At 44.6% G+C, this 19249-nt stretch overlaps 1 protein-coding gene across 1 annotated transcript in view; it reads left to right on the forward strand.

Moving 5' to 3' along the window:
• Positions 1–1000: 1000 nt before the first annotated feature.
• Positions 1001–19249, forward strand: part of robo3 (roundabout, axon guidance receptor, homolog 3 (Drosophila)) — an 85540-nt gene continuing 67291 nt past the window's right edge. Inside the window, exons 1-3 of the mRNA XM_031871592.1 lie at positions 1001–1344; positions 1637–1811; positions 1912–2149. Coding sequence (XP_031727452.1) covers positions 1001–1344; positions 1637–1811; positions 1912–2149 — 757 coding nt within the window. The remainder of the gene's footprint in view (positions 1345–1636; positions 1812–1911; positions 2150–19249) is intronic.

Consider the following 19249-nt stretch of genomic DNA (forward strand, 5'->3'; position numbering starts at 1 on the left):
CCTTGTGACCACCGGTCGGAGTTGCGGATCTCTCGCCCTCCAAAGGCTGACCCAAGCTAAATTAGACCATTTGGGCGTCAAACTGGGAAACAGAAATCCTCCCTTGGAATCTTGTGTCATGCCCCAAGCTGTCCCGGGAATGGCGTATTTCGCCGTTCGGACCATCGAGCCCCGGACTGGTGGACGCCCCTATCATCGGTCATTCACCAGTCTGATAAGGGCCACCTAACTTGGTGAGATGCTAGCTAGACAAAGCTGATACTGGGATTGTGTCCATTGACTTTATAACCTTACGGCTGTCACAGTTAACAGAGCGTCCTCGCTCAGGCTAACTCAGTGGGAAGCTAGCTAGACAAAGCTGATACTGGGACTGTGTCCATTGACTTTGTAGCATTACGACTATCACAGTTAGCAGAGTGTCCTCGCTCAGGCTAACTGGGTGAGATGCTAGTTAGACTAAATCGACATTGATGTTGTGTCCATTGATGCTGTTACGCATTACGGCTGTCGCAGTTGGCAGTGTCCTCGCTCAGGCTAACCTGGTGGGACACTAACTAGACTAAGTTAATACTGGGATTGTGTCCATTGATTTTGTAACATTACGGCTATCACAGTAAGCAGAGTGCTCTCACGCAAGCTACCTGGTGGGACACCAATATCTGCAGCGACTGTCCAAGTGAAGAGTGTCCGAAGAGATCACTCCCCTCTGACTGCCCCCTGCCTGTTCTCTCAGCATTCAGCAGAGCGCTCCCGCTCAGACTGACTTAGAATTCCGCATCAACTAGTGGGACAAAGGTTCCTCCAGAATCGCGGCCATGTTAACTCTCCGGGCTGTAGGACCTGTATGGCTCCTCTTCAGCCTGACGACGGCCATGACCTCGGCCTCTCTTGCCTTAGCATCAAGCATCTGAGGGAGGGCCTCTCGCAGAACCCAGGCAGGAACTGCGGCATCATGCCTTGAGTAGTAAGGTCTGCTAGGCTGGCCGAAGTGGAACACCTGATGCGTGAGTTCGACCTCACGCATCAGGTGATGCTGTCAGGGCTGTCAGGGCAGCTGAATCCAGCCCAACCTACCCTGATCATTCGCATGGCGCTGGCACGCCTGCAGTGGGATACACAGCAGCCGGAACCTCCGTCTGCGAGTGCCTTCTTCAGGCGCGTTCCCGCCCCCACCACCTTTTCTGTTGCTCCCTCCGAAGAATATCTGAGGGAGTTGCATGCATGCTTGGAGAGACACCAGGGCTCTCTCCCGCCTTACGTCAGATGGCCGAACCCTGACGGTCAAGCAGGAGGTGGCTCCCACTCTGGCCCCCCGAGGCCGTTTTCAGCCCCCAGCTTACCCCAGTAGCCGCCACGGGCCTCAGCGTCCCGCTGAGAGGCCGGCCCGCTACCAATACAACCCTACCTAACTCCCCGCGAGGTAACCTCCGAACTTGGGGACTAACAGTCGCCCCCCCCCCCCCCCCCAAAGCCTCCAGAGGCAGGGGGGCCAAGAGATTTCTCCCGGCCGGCTGTCGTTTTTTTCTCCCAGCAGCAGATCAGCTACTGGGCAGCTCATGCTTCAGCCCCCTGGGCGGTGTCCACCCTAACACAAGGGTATAAGCTTCAATTCCGACGCCGGCCCCCCAACCTTCAGCGACAAAATCCCTAACCCTGAGCCAGGAGCTGCGTTCCCGGCCAAGGGCGCAATCGGGGTGGACCCCCTGTCACAAGAGCCCGGGAGATTCTACTCAACTTACTTTCTTGTAAAGAAGACAGGCAGCGGACTACGCCCAGTCCTAGATCTGAGGGGACTCAACAAGTTTCCGAAGGTGTTGCCATTTCACATATTGAGCACAGCAGACGTCCTTCATGCTATTTCCAAGGGAGAGTGGTTCTCGTCTGTTGACGCCTATTCCTATGTTCCCATAGTGTATCGTCACAGGCAGTTTCTTCGTTTCGCCTTTTAAGGCCTTCACTTTCAGTCCAGGGTGCTTCCATTCAGACTCTCCCTTCTCCCCACGGGTGTACTGCTGTCCTTACCCGCTGCAATCACAGGGTGTGAAAATACTGCCGTATGTAGATGATTGGCTGACCTGTGCCCCATACCGGCTTCAGGCGGCACAGGACACTGCTCGCCTTCTCTCACGGGGCCCGGTGGGGCCTCAAGGTGAACATGGAGAGGAGCTACCTAAGCCCTTCTCAGAGCATAACCTTCATTAGTTTGGCTCTATGAGGGCCTGTCTGTCGCCCCAGCGTGTGGACGACATCACCCACAACCTCTCCCCCTTCCTAGGGGGCAGACGGTTGCCTTAAATCCTTTTCTCCGCCTATTGGGTAAACTAACAGCTGGCTCAACTGTCGTTCCCTTGGGTTTGGACAGTGGCGGGCCGTGCATTTTATACCTGGGCCTTCACTGCTGTCCTGCAGCTGAAACACAGCTACGGTTATTATTTGTTTCGTGTAAAAATGAAGCCAACACCTGTAGATACACTATCTGCCAAGAGTGCGTCTCCTCTTTGCTCTGACTGCAGCCGGGACTGCAGCGCGACGCTTCTGTGGGCGGCGGCGGAGGTGCTCACGGCAGCACCCGCTGCTCGTTTACGACAGTGCAGAACGTATGTGCTTTAATGTCAAAACACCAGAAAATTCTCCAATAACACCAGAACAAGTCGCTAGATTTGTCACTAGTAGCTTTTGACATAAAGAAGTCACCATGAGGGTTTGGAAAGTCGCCAGATTTAGTGAGAAAGTCGCCAAGTTGCCAACACTGGCACCTGCTAAATATGTCCCCAGTGCAACATTGGACGTAACAATGGTTCCTATCACATATAAAACCAAACAAAAGTCTTCATAAAAAAATGTTGTACAAATAATAATATATAAACAAGCATATTAAAGCTACTGCAGATGTAAAAACAAACGCATTTAACTTACCAGAGCTGCTGTTCACTTTTTAAAGACAAAGTGCATCCTCCTTTCTTTGTTAACAAAGAGTTTAATCTCATGGTTGTTCAGTACATCCGTGTGTTTTAGTTCCAGTAAGAAGTCCTTCTCGATTCATGGACGCCAGTGAAGACAGCCTCCCTAGTTGTATTTCTTGAATAGGTTTTAATGTGTTTGAGGGCTAAAAATGTCCGCTCCACAGAGGCAGCAGATATTGGGATTGTCACCGCCCAACACGTCAGGCTAGCCCACTGACCAATCACGTACTTGTAGGCCAGCTAGCAGGCTCTGGCACGTCAAAGAATACGCCCAACATGTCAAACTAAAGATCTGATTGGTTGAAGAATATGACAATCAACAATATCGTCCCCATTCACTTAAACTGCAAAGGGATTCACTTGTGAGTCTGCAGGCCTCGGGCCTCTCTTCTTACCTAGAGACACAGAGGTGAGATCTGATTGGATAAAAGCTCTACTTAAAACAAGCTGCACTGGAAGCAGAGCAACTGAGGAACACAGTAGCTGTGCAATGAGAAAATAAGATAATGGGAAAAATATTTTTATAAATTATAATACATATAGTGTATTTAAGAACAATTATTAAATTATAAAATAGCTATAACTTTGTGATTCTGTTTAGGCCAGCAGAGAAGGCCTTGCAGGCCCTGACGGCCCGCCACTGGGTTTGGAGATGGCCAAACAGCCTTCACCTGGATGCCAAGTGGCACAGACACAGGGCAATAGTAGTATCAAAGCAGTGCCTACTCACTCTATCACCATGGAGGGAGACTGCATATCTGGCAAATGGTGTTTCCTCAGTTCCATTCCGCCGGGAGATTGTCACAACAGATGCCTTCCTTTCAAGGCGGGGTGCAGTGTGGCAGAACAGGACTGCTTGGGGGCAGTTGTCTGCTCAAAGACCGCATGGGCATGTCAATGTTCTGGAGCCACAGACTGGTGTCCCTCTTCCTAAAAAGGGGCTCTGCTATTGCGTGCCCCTAAGGCCCCTACCCTTGGTACTGGACACCCTATGCTTGCCTCCTTTTGATCCCCTGGCACAGGCAGAGCCGAAATGGCTATCGGCCAAAATGTTTTTTCTCCTTGCCATCACTTCAGCTAAACGTGTAAGCGAGCTGCATGCCCTGTCGGTGAATGAATCATGTCTGAGGTGGAACTCAGATGGCTTGGGTGTCACTTCGTGGCCTAATGCAGCGTTTCTCCCAAAGGTGTTGACATGCTCACAATACAACCTGCCTATCCAGCTCGCGCAGTTTGACCCCCCCATCTGGAGAGAAGAGGTCAAGGCTGCTGTGCCCAGTGCGGGCCCTCAGAGCTTATGTGGAAGCCACCGCCTGCATGCGGCGGTCTGAGCAGCTCTTTGTCAGTTATGGTGGGCCTAAGAAGAGCTGTGCTCCTTCAAAAAACGACGCCTATCCCACTGGATAGTGGAGGCCATTGCCTATACGTACAAGGCGAGCGACTGCGCTCAGCCATCCGGGCCACTCTACCAGGAGTGTCTCCACGTCATAGGCAGCCCTGAAAGGTGTGCCTGTGGAGGATATATATGCTGCGGCCTCATGGGCATCACCGAGCACATTCACCAAACACTACAGAGTTAACCGTGCCACCCCTCACCCACTGGGGAGGGTTCTTTTGCCAGTTTCCTCTGCCGGAGCTATACGAGGTAGTTGCTGTGATTTCTCATGACTCTGTTGATATAAGTCATCCAGTGTTAAGCACTGCCTCTGGCGGTCAGTAAGGATGAAATAGAACGAAAGTTACGAATGTAACTATGGTTCTATGAATCCTGGATGACCGCCAGAGTTCTTGGTCACTCGGAATCCCGTGAACTCGCGAGAAGATTCCGTAGGACTGAACTCAGGATGACACCGGAACTTATAGATGAGGGGGGGTCATCCGAGGTCACAGGTGACTTTGTTGATATAAATACTCGACCTGCGCATGCGCGAGACAGACGATATCCAGTGTTATGTAGGGTTGGGTACCGAAAATCGGTGCCACCGGTTCCTATACGACCGGTATCTACCAGACCGAAACGCAATGCATATTTCGGTGCTTCCTTTCGGCGCCTGAGCCGATTGAAATACTTTTTTTACACTACTCTGATGACTCCGTCCTAGCAGCAGGTAACAAGAGCCTCGGTCCTCCGCTCCTCACTCATAGTATTATTACAACTGGACGAGCCGTGCACACTTAGAAACAAACCCCTCCATCATTCTGGCGAAGCTTCGGCCATGATTTATTAAAAAGAAACAACGAGAACGAGATCTGTGCTGGCGCTGGCGCACATAAGCACAACATCCACAGGCACGCGAAACTTTCTTCTTCTTCTTTGAGGTGTAGTGGCAGTTGGCAAACGATGAATTGGGGCATTAGCGCCACCAACTGGTAAAATAAAATAAAATAAAATAAGTCAGGAGAAGGCAAATGTGCTCATATTTCTGCAAAAGAATTGCTGAAATTTGAAGCTGTAGTGTGTGTACAGAGTGTGTGTGTGTTTTGTATTTATTTATATTTATTTAAGTATACTGTAAACTGTTAACAGTTAATATATTGTTCATAGTTTGAAGTTAAAAAGTTTGAAGCTGTAGTTTGAAGCCAAGTGTTTTGTATTTATTTATATTTATAGTATACTTCAAACATTTAATATATTGTTCAATTTGAAGAAAAAAGTATCGGTTCAGGCACCGTTTAGGCACCGGTATCGTTTTAAAAGTATCATTTTAGCACCGGTATCGGAAAAAACCCAAACGATACCCATCCCTAGTGTTAAGCACTGCCTCTGGCGGTCATCCAGGATTCATAGAACCGTAGTTACATTTGTAACTTTCGTTTTTTCCCCCTTCCCCCAGCTCACAGGTATGTCTAATTTATAGCCTCTCTTTCCCCACCTTCTTTTCCTGTCAGGTTGGAAAAGGGCTATTCTGTGTATTTCTGTTCTGCTACAATATCTACCTTTGATTGTCCATAACTGTTACCATCAATGGCACATTGACTCAGTGTTTGCGGTGTAAACTGATACCACAGACTGGATATAAGTAGTGGATGTAGTCAACATGATGTCACACATTGGTTTGTGGACTGTAGTTTTGAAGCTCGAGTTCGGCATTTTGTCCTTCATCATCTTGGTTTTAAGTGCAACTGAATAAGGCAGTTTTAAAAGATCAATATGTTACAATTACCTTTCTTGAACTGAAAACACAGTGAAAGGGTTAAATTTGTGAGATGAACTTCCAGACTGGACAACGCCATGGAAGCGACCCGTAGATAGCAAGGTAGCCCCGCCCTCAAACACAGGTCGACAACCTTTTTGATCTGAAGTGCCATTTTTAAATGATTTTGTTAATCAGTGTGCTGTATCAACATTGAGGTTAAAATTAAGTTTAATTATGACACCATATCATATATGTTAACCTCCCACAGATCTATAATCTTATTCCATCCATATAGGCAACATACATAGCACCATTATTAAAAAAACATTTTTCTCCATAATCAGGACATTGTAATTAAATACAAGGTTGCCATCCTTTATAAAAACATCCACATCTGAGTTGAGATCATTAACCTACCAACCTGCCAATATTCTTCCTCAGCAATAAACTTCTGCCATTAAGGCAACAAGTATTAGCCAACCAGAAGCAGGGGGTCTTTGCGGTATGCTAGAGAGAAAAAAGTCAATAAAACTACCTGCAAGGGCACTTTAGCATTCACAAAAAACTCTTATTTATGTAAATAACATTTAAAAAACATGTTTTGCTAGTGTGCCATTGGTTAAGCTTTAAGTTGCCTACACCCCGCCCTAAAGCATCCCCTGCTTTATGGTCTATTTGACTCTAAGTGGACCAACATTTACTAAATGAACATCATGCTGTATTGAAGAAGACTTGAAACTAGAGATTGAGACCATAAACTCATGTTTATAATGTTTACTGAGGTAATAAATCAAGAGAGAAGTAGAGTCATTTTCTCATAGATTTCTATACAACCAGACTTTTTGCAACAAGAGGAGTCGCCCCCTGCTGGTCAGTAGAGAGAATGCAGGTTTAAGACATGAAGCTTTGGCTTCACGTTTCAGAACCGGAGGTTTCCGCTTGGCTGATACTGCAGCATATTCTGATGCTAAACAGTTTGTAACAAAGATTTTATTTGCAGGGAAATATGCTCATTGAACTCCATAGAACAATTGCATAATAATTATGACGCTGTGAAGCTGAAGTGTGATGACTCATATTTGGCTGCATGATCCATCCTTTGTTTATCCACTAGCACTCTTGTGAACTTGCCAATGTGCCTCATGTTGGCTCTGAGGAATTCAGTTAAGGAATGAAACTGGCAGCTGAATTCTACCAATACATTTTACATTTTATTTTTATCTTTAGGTAGCCAGGTAGGCAGGTAGTCATGATCATAAAGCTTCAAATAAATTCTTGCTATAACGTCAGCCAAACAAACCCTGCCACTCTCTCTATATCCATAATTAACAATACACTTTTGCTAATTTCCCTTTTTAAAGCTGACGAGGGACAGACTGCCTCGAGGTCACAGCAGAGGCAGTGTATTAAAATGTAATGGCACTCATATACAGATTTAAAGCGAGCAGTGTGGGGAATTAAGCAGCCAAGGAAAATCATAAAAGGGAGGCTTGTATCTACAGTAATGAGTCAGGAGTGAACGATGGGAGCATGTTTACGTGCCACCGATGTGAGAGCAGAGGGCCATCTGGGCCTTAGAATTTGACAATTACGCGGAGCCCTGTGGCCATGGGCACATTTTCTTTACTGCTGTGAAAGAATGTGCGTGTTCGTGTGTGCTTATGTGTGCCTCTGCTCGTCTATTTTCATAGAAATCCCTCATTATCTTATTGGTAAACAACAGCCAATTAAAATAACTGCAATTCTTATGCACAAGCCTCAGTCAAATTTATCCGGGGAGCCTCACGAATGAGCGAGGTTACAATATGCGTTGTGCGTCGTGCTCAGCTGTGAGTAAGCATTAGCTATGCACAGCGCCGGGGAGACGGAGTCAAAGAGAGCTAGAAGAACCGGTCGCCACCGTACACGGGCTCCAGAGAACTTCAGTCCCAAACCACTCATCAGCTATTCTGGGAGTAGAACACATTCAGCTCAATTAGTGTGGAGGGTCGGATGTGTATTTAGTTGTAGAGAGTCAAATTTTACATTTAGAATATCATGATCGATATCTTGCATCACTTTTTTTTGTCATTTGTTTGATCACCTTCACATGTATCCAGTGATAATCACACATACTTGCATGTGTTCAGCAATAATTTGATCATATTTTATCCACTTTATCTCAATCACATGATTTACTTGTGTGTTCTACCTGTGTGTGTGTGTGTGTGTGGGTGTGTGTGTGTGCGTGTGTGTGCTGTTGCCTCGGTGCCCTGGCGTCTTTAGGCTGATTACTGCAATGCCTGCAGGGAGTGCTCCATTGTTTATGTTATTTATGAGCTTCATATAATTGGGCTGAGAGCGGCGAGGCTCCGTCGGCAGCGTGCTCCTGTTGGCTTAAGCACAGCGCTATCTCAGTCAGCACTGCAGGCTATGTGGAAGGTGAGGCTGCAATTAATGGAATTTACTATGCAGGCGCGTGATGTGACGGTTCATGAGGACCAGTTGATTGTCACACATGGAACCAGATCTCTCACCTCTGCAGTTCATTTCATTTGAAAGTTGTAAAACGAGCCGTTTAGCTCGTTTCACTGGCGATGATGATTGTGTGGGTGGATGTCTCTGTTAGAGAAGGGGTAGCTGTTTTTTGCACAAAGCGTTACCTTTGCTTACATGCACGCCTTGAATCAATACCAATGAATGAATGAATTAATACCAGTACCCCAGTTCAGCAGCATGTCAGCAATATCTAAAACAACTCAAAGAACTCAACACATATGAATTATCTTTGCCAGTGAATTATTTTCTATTCTCTCCATCTCTCTTTTAGGGATGACATAAGAGGTGAAATAACTAGTTGATTCATATTTTTGATAACCATTTATCAATCATAATCTCCAATCATTTTCTAGTTCCAGCTTCTCCAGTGTGAAGATTTTTTGCTTTCATTGTTTTATATTAATGTTAACTGGATTTCTTTGAGGTTTTTAACTGTTTTTAACTGTTGGTCAAACAAAAAACAAAAACAAACAAAAAAAGACTTTTGAAGACGTCGCCTTCGACTTCAGGGAACCCATGTGACATTTCTAACCATTATTTCTGCATTCTAAAAACGTAACAAAACAAATCTATGAAAACAATAATTGTCAGAGTCATCATTAAAGAAAATAATTGTTCGTTGAAGGCCTACATACTTACTTTAATGTGTATCAAATGGATAAATGTTTTCCTGAGAAGATGAGTTGTTTCTTGTTTGCAGTGTTGGGTTAGAGTTCCTTTCACATAGTAACTGCAAAACAATGTGTGATGTGAAATGGGTCACTTGTTGTAGTGATGAACCAAGCCCCGAGGAAGAGTACAGGGCTTTGACATAGTGGCCAAAGCGTGTAATCACAACTTCTGGGTTCAATCGATGCGACTGGGCATCTCTTTTTTTGTTCTTTTTTTGGCTTTACCATCTCATGAAAGACATATCTGTCTCTTTAGCTGTTAAATCCTCCACTTTGTTCACCAGCTATTCTCTAACTGTATCTGACTGCACTTGACTGAAAAAATGCTGAAAATGAAAATGGCGTAATGAGAGCAGGTAGAGTGAACCAAAACACTACAGTTTGAGCTGAAAGCTCCATAGAGTCGGGTAAGCGGACGTTCTCGCTCTTTATACTATGTCTGTTTCTCTGATGCAGATGGGTTAGTCGAGTGTGTCTCATACAGACGCTAAAGGTTGCCTCGGTGCATCGGTATCAGACGCCGAGGGGAACTGACCAACGTCTGTATTTGGCGAGTTTGGAGGGAGAACGAGTTACTTGCTACCGTCTGTGGGCAGTTTTCTATCTCACATTGTTTTAATCGTGAGTCCTGAAGAGATACAACTACCTAATATAAGCAGAATGTGATCAAAAGGTTTTTTATTTGTCTTTGTGACTTTGTTGATTATTTCGTGACCCCTCAGATTTATCTCATGACCCCTGGATGAAGTCCAACCCCCAAGTAATTGGGAATTCCAGCAACTTTATGGGTTCCCATTGTTTGCAGTGTGAGAGACCATGTCCAACACTGTGCTTTGACTTTTTTTACCCAGCCTCGATTTGGACATGTTGGAGCCCAGCTCGGGGGAGACACAGCCAGTCATATCCTAATGAGTTGTTGGCAGGGCAGCTCTGCTTCGCCTGTCCAGAAAGAAAACACTGGCACATAATTGATCAATTTCCAGCTGGGATGTTTTCTCTGGCTTGAGACTGCGAGTTAACGAGCTGACCATCACAATATCATGGGTCATTTCCAATGAAAAAGATGGAGGCTAATGACGTTTTAGCACTGGCAGCTTTGACAGTGTCCGACAGGAGCAGCGCTGGCTGTTTTGATTGCATCACGAGTCACCTGGGGTTAGTCAAGTGAGAGCTATTAAATATGTACTTAATATAAGGAGTGAGACGATGTTTCACTTTTTACTATTCTTGACTAAAAGCCTTGGGATAAAATGATTCACTACTTGGAAAATTGTTTAAAAGTCTTCCTGAGTGTGTTTAAAAATATCTGTAGTGACAGTTTGATGAGTACTTTGTTGCAGTAAGTAGCTAGGGACTGACAGTAAGTGTTTCAAATGAGTGGTGTCAATCAATGCAGTCCAGTCTCATTCCCAGGTGGTCAAATACCAATGCTTTGTTGCTCCCCTTTGTGTCTGAAAGCAACGCACAATCTAACTTTAAGCATCTCTATGAAACGCACCAAGCTTTCAACTAACTACGATGTAAACCTATCTGCGTCATTATTGGACGAGCACAGAAGCTGCTTTGGTTGTCCATTCGCTCTGTCTGCATAGGACTTTCACCCAGCAAACCGATGTTCGTGTCCCGTGTGAAAACAAAACTCAACATTGACTCATTTTTACCCATGTCACTATACATAGCATTTAGGTACATAACAAACATACATGCTGTATTTCAACCCAAACCTAACCATGCACTTTTGTTGCCTAAACTACTTCAATGAAAGAGAGTGTGACAACGTATGAAGTTTCACACTCTCTGTAACTGCCATACAAGGCTACCTCTGCAGAATGTTTCACAGCTGTTCTTCATTGCCACCGGTGTGAATAGGCAGTGTATATGCAGGTATGAAACGGGGAGTGACGGGCACTGGGCAGCTGGTGCTGTGTAGTTCACTGACTAAGTAGACTTGAGGTTTCATGAGTGACACGAGGTCAAAGAGATCAGCCAGCTGAATGTTACAGTCTGTCATCCTGCAAACCCCAGGACACCCATTTTCTCCACACTTCTTAAGTTACATTCAACCAACTAGTCAGCAGACCTGCAAAACAAGTAACCTGAAAATCACTACTCCCAGTGCACACTAGTGTATTCATTGGAATACTAGTATTATAGCAGTGTTCAAGAAAATGTTTTGGAAGCACGATTTAGAAGAGAAATTGTAGAGCAAAACATGAGCAGTGCAACATCCACAGAATACTTTCTGATCTATCCACGTTTCACAAGCACCAGGTCAGCTTTTTAAACTCCCACTGCTCCGCTCCTTTTCAATGCCAGAGTGAAAACGTCTCTCGAGATGCATCTCCTCTCAGCGGAGACCGCTCATTTGCACTTCTCTGCGCCCACACAACTTGGCCTCACTGCAACTAATGCTCTCATGACTTGTTCACAGTCCGCCCTGCCATTTTTATTCCATCCTGCTATGGTGAGATGTGGGAACAATAAGGATGGGAATCGCTGTTGACTCACACTTCAAAATCTCCTCTTCCTTGTGCTTCATGCTTGAACCAGTATTAAACTGTGCTATTTTATCTTTGTGTGCATCCATTTATCTGCAGATGAACAGTTTATGCTGTTGTTGTATTTACTGCCAGCAGGAGTGATGCACACCGAGGGCTTCTTGTCCTTCCAGTAGTGTCTAACAAACAGTGCTTACCCGCCTTTTTTACATTCTGCTTTTATTCTCTTAGTGGACATTGGATTTTCAAGTGTCACCAGGCCCACAATGCACTTCAAGTGGATACAATTAGTAGTGAGAATGTAAGTAATGAGAAATGTTGATTAAAGCTTATGTATAGATTTATTGTTGAAGATGAGCTGAAACCCTTTTCTATCTCATCTTGTAATCACTCCGATAAAAAAAAAACATCCTCATTATGAACCAGTTTGAGGGCATGCATCAGAATGAGGCAAGATTAAATTGGAAAGTCCTCATCAAAATCCTTATCTCGGTGTACATCCATCCTTATCTACATTCATTTTGTTTCCTAAGCGATCTGCGCGGTATGTTTCCAGTCCAATTTATGGGATCCAGGGTGCAGATTTTCTAACTCAGCGTGCGTTCTGCCTCATAAATGTTAACCAGACTCGATGAGGAACTAAATGTAAAGACAGGCGCACATCCTTTCTACTGGAAGCCCTTTACACCCGGTGGTTTAAAGCACAGAGAATGGTTTTACATTAAACGGTGACCAAATTATGCTTTGAATCATAAAATCTCTTTAAATATTTATGTGGAATATTGTAGCAAATGTCTGTGTGCTGCTCTGATGAACCCTGTTTGCCCTCTGGAACACTGACTGAATGTGTAAACACTGTCATGACCACAGCCACAGGACTCAGGAAGAGGTAATGGACTGTAGGTAATGTGCAACAACAGTTGCCTGAACAGCTGTAGGGTTGATTCATATCAGGTGTTGTGTTTATTGAGGATGCTATTCTCAGCAACTTCCTATGCGACACGCAGCAATGGTTCACCTCTGCAAACTGCTTCCTGAGGCCTTTTTTTACTCTTTGGCCCGTCCACCTGCTCTAAAACTCAGTCAAACAGGTGTTTGTGCTCTGACAGCCTATTACACAGTCTGTTTAACAACTGCAAGTAGGTCATTACCTGCATTAGCTCTTTGTGGGCTTGTGTCTTGACATGAGTTGCTGAGTCAGAGCTGCTGTGCTGTGTAGGCATACCTTTCAAAGGCAGTTGTTCAAGACAAATGTTTTTCCTATCATGGCTATAGGGACAGCAATGTTGGTCTGCAGCTGGCTCGGTCCACCACCTTGGTCCAGACTGAAATGCGTCAAAGTCTCCTTCATGGATTGACATTCTGTACAGACATGCACGGTCCACATAATGATGTCTCCTAATGACGTTTTCTAAAGCGCCACCAGAATGTTCATTATTGTGGTTTTAAGTGAAACGTGTTAAAAATGTTTGGAAGGATTTTCATGAAATTTGGTCAACCCATGTATGACCTCATCAGAATAGATTGTGATGATCCTCTGACTTGTCATCTATCATCAGGTCAAAATTGTAATTGGTCCAATACTTTGATTTATAAATAAATACCTGCAAAACTAATGACGTCCGACTTCGCTGTGCTTTGCGTTTTGTGCCATTCAGCAAATGTTAAAATGCACAGACACTAAACCTAGAGTGTGAACATGGTAAAAATGCATACCTGCTTAACATTGGCATGTTTGGATTGTCACTGTGAGCATTTTAGCGTGATGATGTTAGCATTTAGCTTATAGTAAAACCTAACAGAGCTGCTGGTTGGACCCTTCAGTAAGGTCACACTTTTAAAAAAAGCCTTTAAAAGTCATCAGATCGCTGTTCTGTTCACATTACACAACTTGCTGTCTTGAAATCGGGAGTCCTAACCTGGTGGTTTTTACACTACCTGACTGACTGGCGACAGGGGTACATAGGACTTAATACTATGTGCATGGTCTCGTTGGCACGTGTTGTCAAAATAGCCTCTTTCCCCACGTGTTTACTATAAAACTATATTTCTCTAGGAGCGACGACAACAACTATGATCCGTGTTGCAAATGTAAAACATAGAACACACAGGTACAGGCCTCACCAACACCCTCAACCCGTGTCTTGCGCTCTCACTGGCTGTAGCGTCCTGACAGACTCTCCGACATATCCAGATATTTTGCATGCTTGACATCTGGAATGTGTCTGTGATGCATCAGCTCGCATGTTTAAACAGTTCACACGTAGCACTCAGGCGCCAATTTGCGCACACAGATCCAACACCGATGTGTCCTTGATTTGGGGATTCTGTGGAGGAGCTCCAAAAACTGTTGGCGAGTAGAAAATCAGGGCTTAAGTCATATAGTGTGAACTAAGCATTAGCTCACTCTGGTCAGAGTCACTCTGGCTCCAGATTCTTGCATAACCAAACAATAAATTGACTGAAATCATTTCTTCTAGAGATTCCGAAATCATTCATCAGTATGGTAAAATACAAAAAAGGGGGAATTGGAAGCAAACCACCGTCCAAATGTTTAAAGGTTTCAATTCTGTCTTTTGATCGTCACTACTGCTTAGTCAGAACACAGTTTTGAATGAAGACAAAGGGACCCGTGAGACAAGGGAAACCCAATGCTTCAATATTGGCCTGTACATGTGTAGGTTAAATAGATCAGGAAAACACATCCCACAAATACAGACCAAGCAGATGGTAAAGAGAAAATGTCACGGTGATCCCTTCCCTGTCCTTCAAATTGTCCGGTCTGGATTATAGAAGCATCCGGGTTGCTGTTTTCCATCAACAACATTGGAAAACAATACAAAGCATGCGACACCTCCCTGAGGGGCGATGTTAGATGACGGCGGCAACACTCATTGTTACACTTTAATGCATCAAACCTCCCACTCCCCCTTTTACTCCCAGATATATCCATTATTCAACCCTCATGGGCTGACCTTGCGTGCAATCCTGTGATAGCTCTCATTCACCCAAACTTCAACCCAGCTGACTCCCTCAGAGTGATGGGCAGGGGGGCTATTGTCTTGTGATCAACCAGAGTGCCGCAGCACTCGGCTGGGTCTTGCCTCGGGAGTCACTGTCACCAGTGTACAAGCGTGCTGCACGTTCTCCCTGGGGTCATGCCACGTCCCCGGTCAGGCAGGATGTGGCATAAATAAAAAGAGACAGTGGAGAGAGAGGGAGAACAATGAATCCCCCTATTTTTTACCCTGCTTCCAGCCTTGTCTCTCTTCCCCGTCAGCCACCGGGATCGTTGTAAATCAGAGGGCAGGGGTGTGGAGAAACCTGAGTCGAGAGCAAGGGAGTAAGGCAAGGAGACATTAAAGTGGGAACCTGGCTCTCTGGGAGCCCGGCCATTCCTGTCATCATTAGGGAGCGTGGGAGACAAAGGCAGGAAGAGATGATGATGAGGCATGGGATGAAGGGAGAGGGGGTGGTGGGCTAGGATACACACTCTGAGATGGACGTATATAATAAAAACAGCAAAAACAAATATGCGTGTCATCCCTCTCGTGCTTTTCTGCATCAGTCGCACAGGTCATTAATCCAGATTGGGTAGGTTTAGCTCTGACAGCACGGCCGCTGGGAGACAAAGGTAATCCAGCAGTAATTTTCAGCGGACAAGGGATTTTGATTTCTACCCTGCCAGGAGGGAGAAAGCCAAAATCATCTTGGCAGGGCTTTCTTTCGGTGCAGCACTGCCTAGCCTGCAGCCAAGCAATGTCCTTGCATTCACAGGGATAAAGCCATCTCTGACAATGGCGGGGGGCTGATGGAGAGGGAAAAGGCTGAACTGAGGCAATGATGAAAGGGATAAGACTGTGTGTGTGTGTGTGTGTTAATGGTTGTACCTTTGTGTCTTTGTGTGACTCACTGCACTGCCACTTTTATACCGACCGCATTCACAACAACAAATGTCTTTATAGGAATGAAAGCATCCCAACAAATGTAATGATCCTGACCTTATCAGTTATTTATTATATATAAAGGAAAGTAGAATCAAAATGATTGCACAATCTATAATCACTAACAGTTTCACATCAATAGAGTGCTGCATGAATGAGTCCTAAAATCAGTAGGTTAAATACAAAAATGAATTGACTTTTCATTAATGAAAAGTCAATTCATTAATAAGTGTTTTTGGCTAGAGACCTGAAATAAGGTCTGTGGTTAACACAGACAAGCAAAGATTTGTTGTACGACTTAAAATACATCAGTAAATATGTGGTGAATTTAGAAGCGTTGACGTGTCTTAAAAAAGGTGGTTGATAACAAGTGTCTGAATGAGACGACTAAACTTCCTCACTGGAACACCAGTCCTCCTTTAGCTCAGTGCTGGAGACGTGAAGTCATGTGACTGTGGTGGAATTGATTTATATTAGCATTAATAACGTTAGCATTTTATTTCTGGCATTATGTATTTACGCTTCAACAATTACAAAAGTGGTGTTCATTTGTGAAGTGTATCTGTAAGTATCATCAACGTTTCTCTGCCACAGAGATTATTTTCTGCAATAATCCCAAATCTCATTGGCTTTTTGGACCAGTGGGATGCTAACTTCCTGGTTGGCCTATAAAAATACATCATCCCTGCAGCAGTCTGTCCAACCACCTGATACAGCCCCAAATCACTCCTGGTTGATAAATGTTCTCCCTATTCTTACTGTTTACCAAGGCTGTCAAGGTAGGTTTACTCAATTCTCTCTCGCTCTCGCTGACACAAATCACTGTCCCTCTGGCCCCAGGTATCTCCCTCCTTCCCTCTCTCTCTTAGATGTAACTAAGCCCTGTGGAATGTTTCGCGCCCCTCTCCACGACCTCTGCGAGTGTTTGGACTTGGCTCTCACCCATCATCTCACATTTTCCCCCTCGAGGTAGTGAGGCTTAACCCTGACAGCTTACGAAGAGGGTCGAGGAGGAAAGCCAGTGCCACTTTTCACTGGACTCTTTACATTTACATGCCAGACAGAGGGAGGAGGTGTTATGAAGGAGAGCGCCGAGAGGCATGGAATGGAGCTCCGTGTAAAAAGAGAAAGCTCCTCAGGGGACCTTTAGGGCTTATCCACACTAGAGCATTAGAATAACTTCTATAGGCCAGGTTCTTTTACACACAAAGCTCAAGGTTTCACAGGTTTGATTTCAGCTAAGTAGGTAGTACAGTTGTCTCTCTTCATTACAGTATAGCTGTATCCAGTCTATCTATAATTAATTGCTCACATTTTTTGGTGCACGGTTTCTAAGCCAGACCATGAGAAACATACTGTTTTACTGTTTACTGAAGTCAGCTTTATGTGAACGGATGCAAGGCTCAAACAACAGCTCTAACTTCTTCACTTTCACTCAAATATTGTGTGGATACCAAGCAAGTAATAACTATTTTAATCCAAACATCATATGACTATGTGAGAAGGATTTCCCTTGCTTCTTGAGGTGAAAGTCTCTTGGAACGAAGCTAACCAGAAAGACATTACACATTGTTCTCTTCTCTGTTGCCAGGTATATTCTACATATTTATCAGTAGTTCCAAAACTTTTGTTAGCACCCCTTCAAATGATTGTTTTTGTCATGGCACCCCTGACTGTAAATAAGTGGACGTTAATATTGACTACAGTTTTGAAGCCTCAGGTTTGACATTTTGTTTCTTTAGAACCAGAAGTGATATGAGAGGATGGAGCTCAGCACAACCGAACACTAAATAATACATTTTCTCATTTGACTCCCAGACAATCACTGTGTAGCCCCGCCCTAAAGCATACCCTGCTTTATGGTCTGACTCTAAATGGACCATCATGTACTAAATTAACATCAATGTTTACTGAGGTAATAAATCAAGAGAGTAGTAGAGTCATTTTCTCAGACTTCTATACAACCAGCTTTAAGACACTTCCACATTGGCTTCACTTTTCAGAACTAAAGGGTTGTCGTTTGTGGCACCCCGAGCCACCCAACCCCCAGTGTAACCCCCACTTAGCTTACATGTACACAGATACTTATCTGTTTGAACAACATCAGATTTAATATTAGGTTGCCGTCATTTGAACGAGGGATGAGAGAGAGACTCACATGTATGATGTTGGGAACACGCAGCACCACAGTGAATGCACATCAGACAATGCTGGATATCTGTCCGTTAAGCCGGTAGCTGAGTAGTGCTATCTATCCATCTATCTAAAAACCACAGACAATGAGGCCATGGAGTTGGACTGGAATAAGACGATTAGGGCCAAAACCTTTTTTGTTTCTGTCATTTTGGCTTAAGACATTCCTACATGCCTGTAAATGGAATTACTTAACTGGCTGATCTAATTGAGAGCAACTTACAAAAGATCAAGCTATTGCCGACCTCAAACACAACCTTCACAGTGCTTAATGTAGGAGCACATAAAAAAGGAGAAATATGTTACCTTGAAGTTCAAAGCAGAATTACTGCAGGAACAAACCAACAAAAATGACCAGATATGCTTTCTTGAATGTGACTCTTACCACATTTAAGGTGTGGCTGGTTCTATGAAAAGGTTCTAATCTTTCGACAAACTACTGCGTTATTGAGCGTCAGTATCTCACCATTTACTGCCATCTCCCATTGAAGTGAGACCATCTCTGCTGTGAGTGTTATTTTGCTTCCAATACTACAAATGAGCTGGCTATGTATATTCATAGTGTAATTACTTTCCCTTTCCTGGTTTGCCAGACACAACAGCTCTGTCCTGCAAAATATAATGGGCTATTTTGCACCAAACACCGCTAACGTAATAACAGAATATTAGCTTACCTCTCAGCAGGGGGGCCGATGAGATGGGGTCAAATTCAATGCAGGAGACAAAAGCTTCTGGTGTTTTCTGTTTGCAATCAATGTTGAAAACATGGCATTGTCTGAACTGTGTGTGTGTGTGTGTGTGTGTGTGTGATAATTGCTCACAGGAAGTTGATATGATGAAACATGGGTATGAAATGGCGAATATCGGGCAGCAATCTCTCTTCCGATTTCCATCTCACAGATGCTGTCCTCATCTTTTGATTTCATATGGCTTCCCCATCACATTCTGAGAAAGCCTGCAGCAGATCCCTGGACAGGAATCAGGTTTTTTTTAATGCCATTATTGTCACGGGAGTTCACGGTTAGGACCCAATAGCAAGACCACAGGAGACAGAAGTTGGAATAAACAGGTTTTATTTAGCCTGAATAAAGATGACAGGAAGGTGTGGAGCCCGTGGTCCGACACCAGAGAGTAGGCAGATCGACGGTGTGAGTCCCGTGGCTCGACACCGGAGAGCTGGCAGCTTGACGGCGTGAGTAGTCTGTAAACACAAAGGAGGGCACGGGGGATTCCCGGACCGACGGACACCGGAGGCAGGCGCTCTAGGCCGAAGATGCAATGGGGTTGAAGCGGGTGAAAGACGGT

Source organism: Anarrhichthys ocellatus, unplaced genomic scaffold (genome assembly GCF_004355925.1).
Source record: "Anarrhichthys ocellatus isolate YVR2014 unplaced genomic scaffold, GSC_Weel_1.0 scaffold59, whole genome shotgun sequence".
NCBI classification, from domain to species: Eukaryota; Metazoa; Chordata; class Actinopteri; order Perciformes; family Anarhichadidae; genus Anarrhichthys; species Anarrhichthys ocellatus.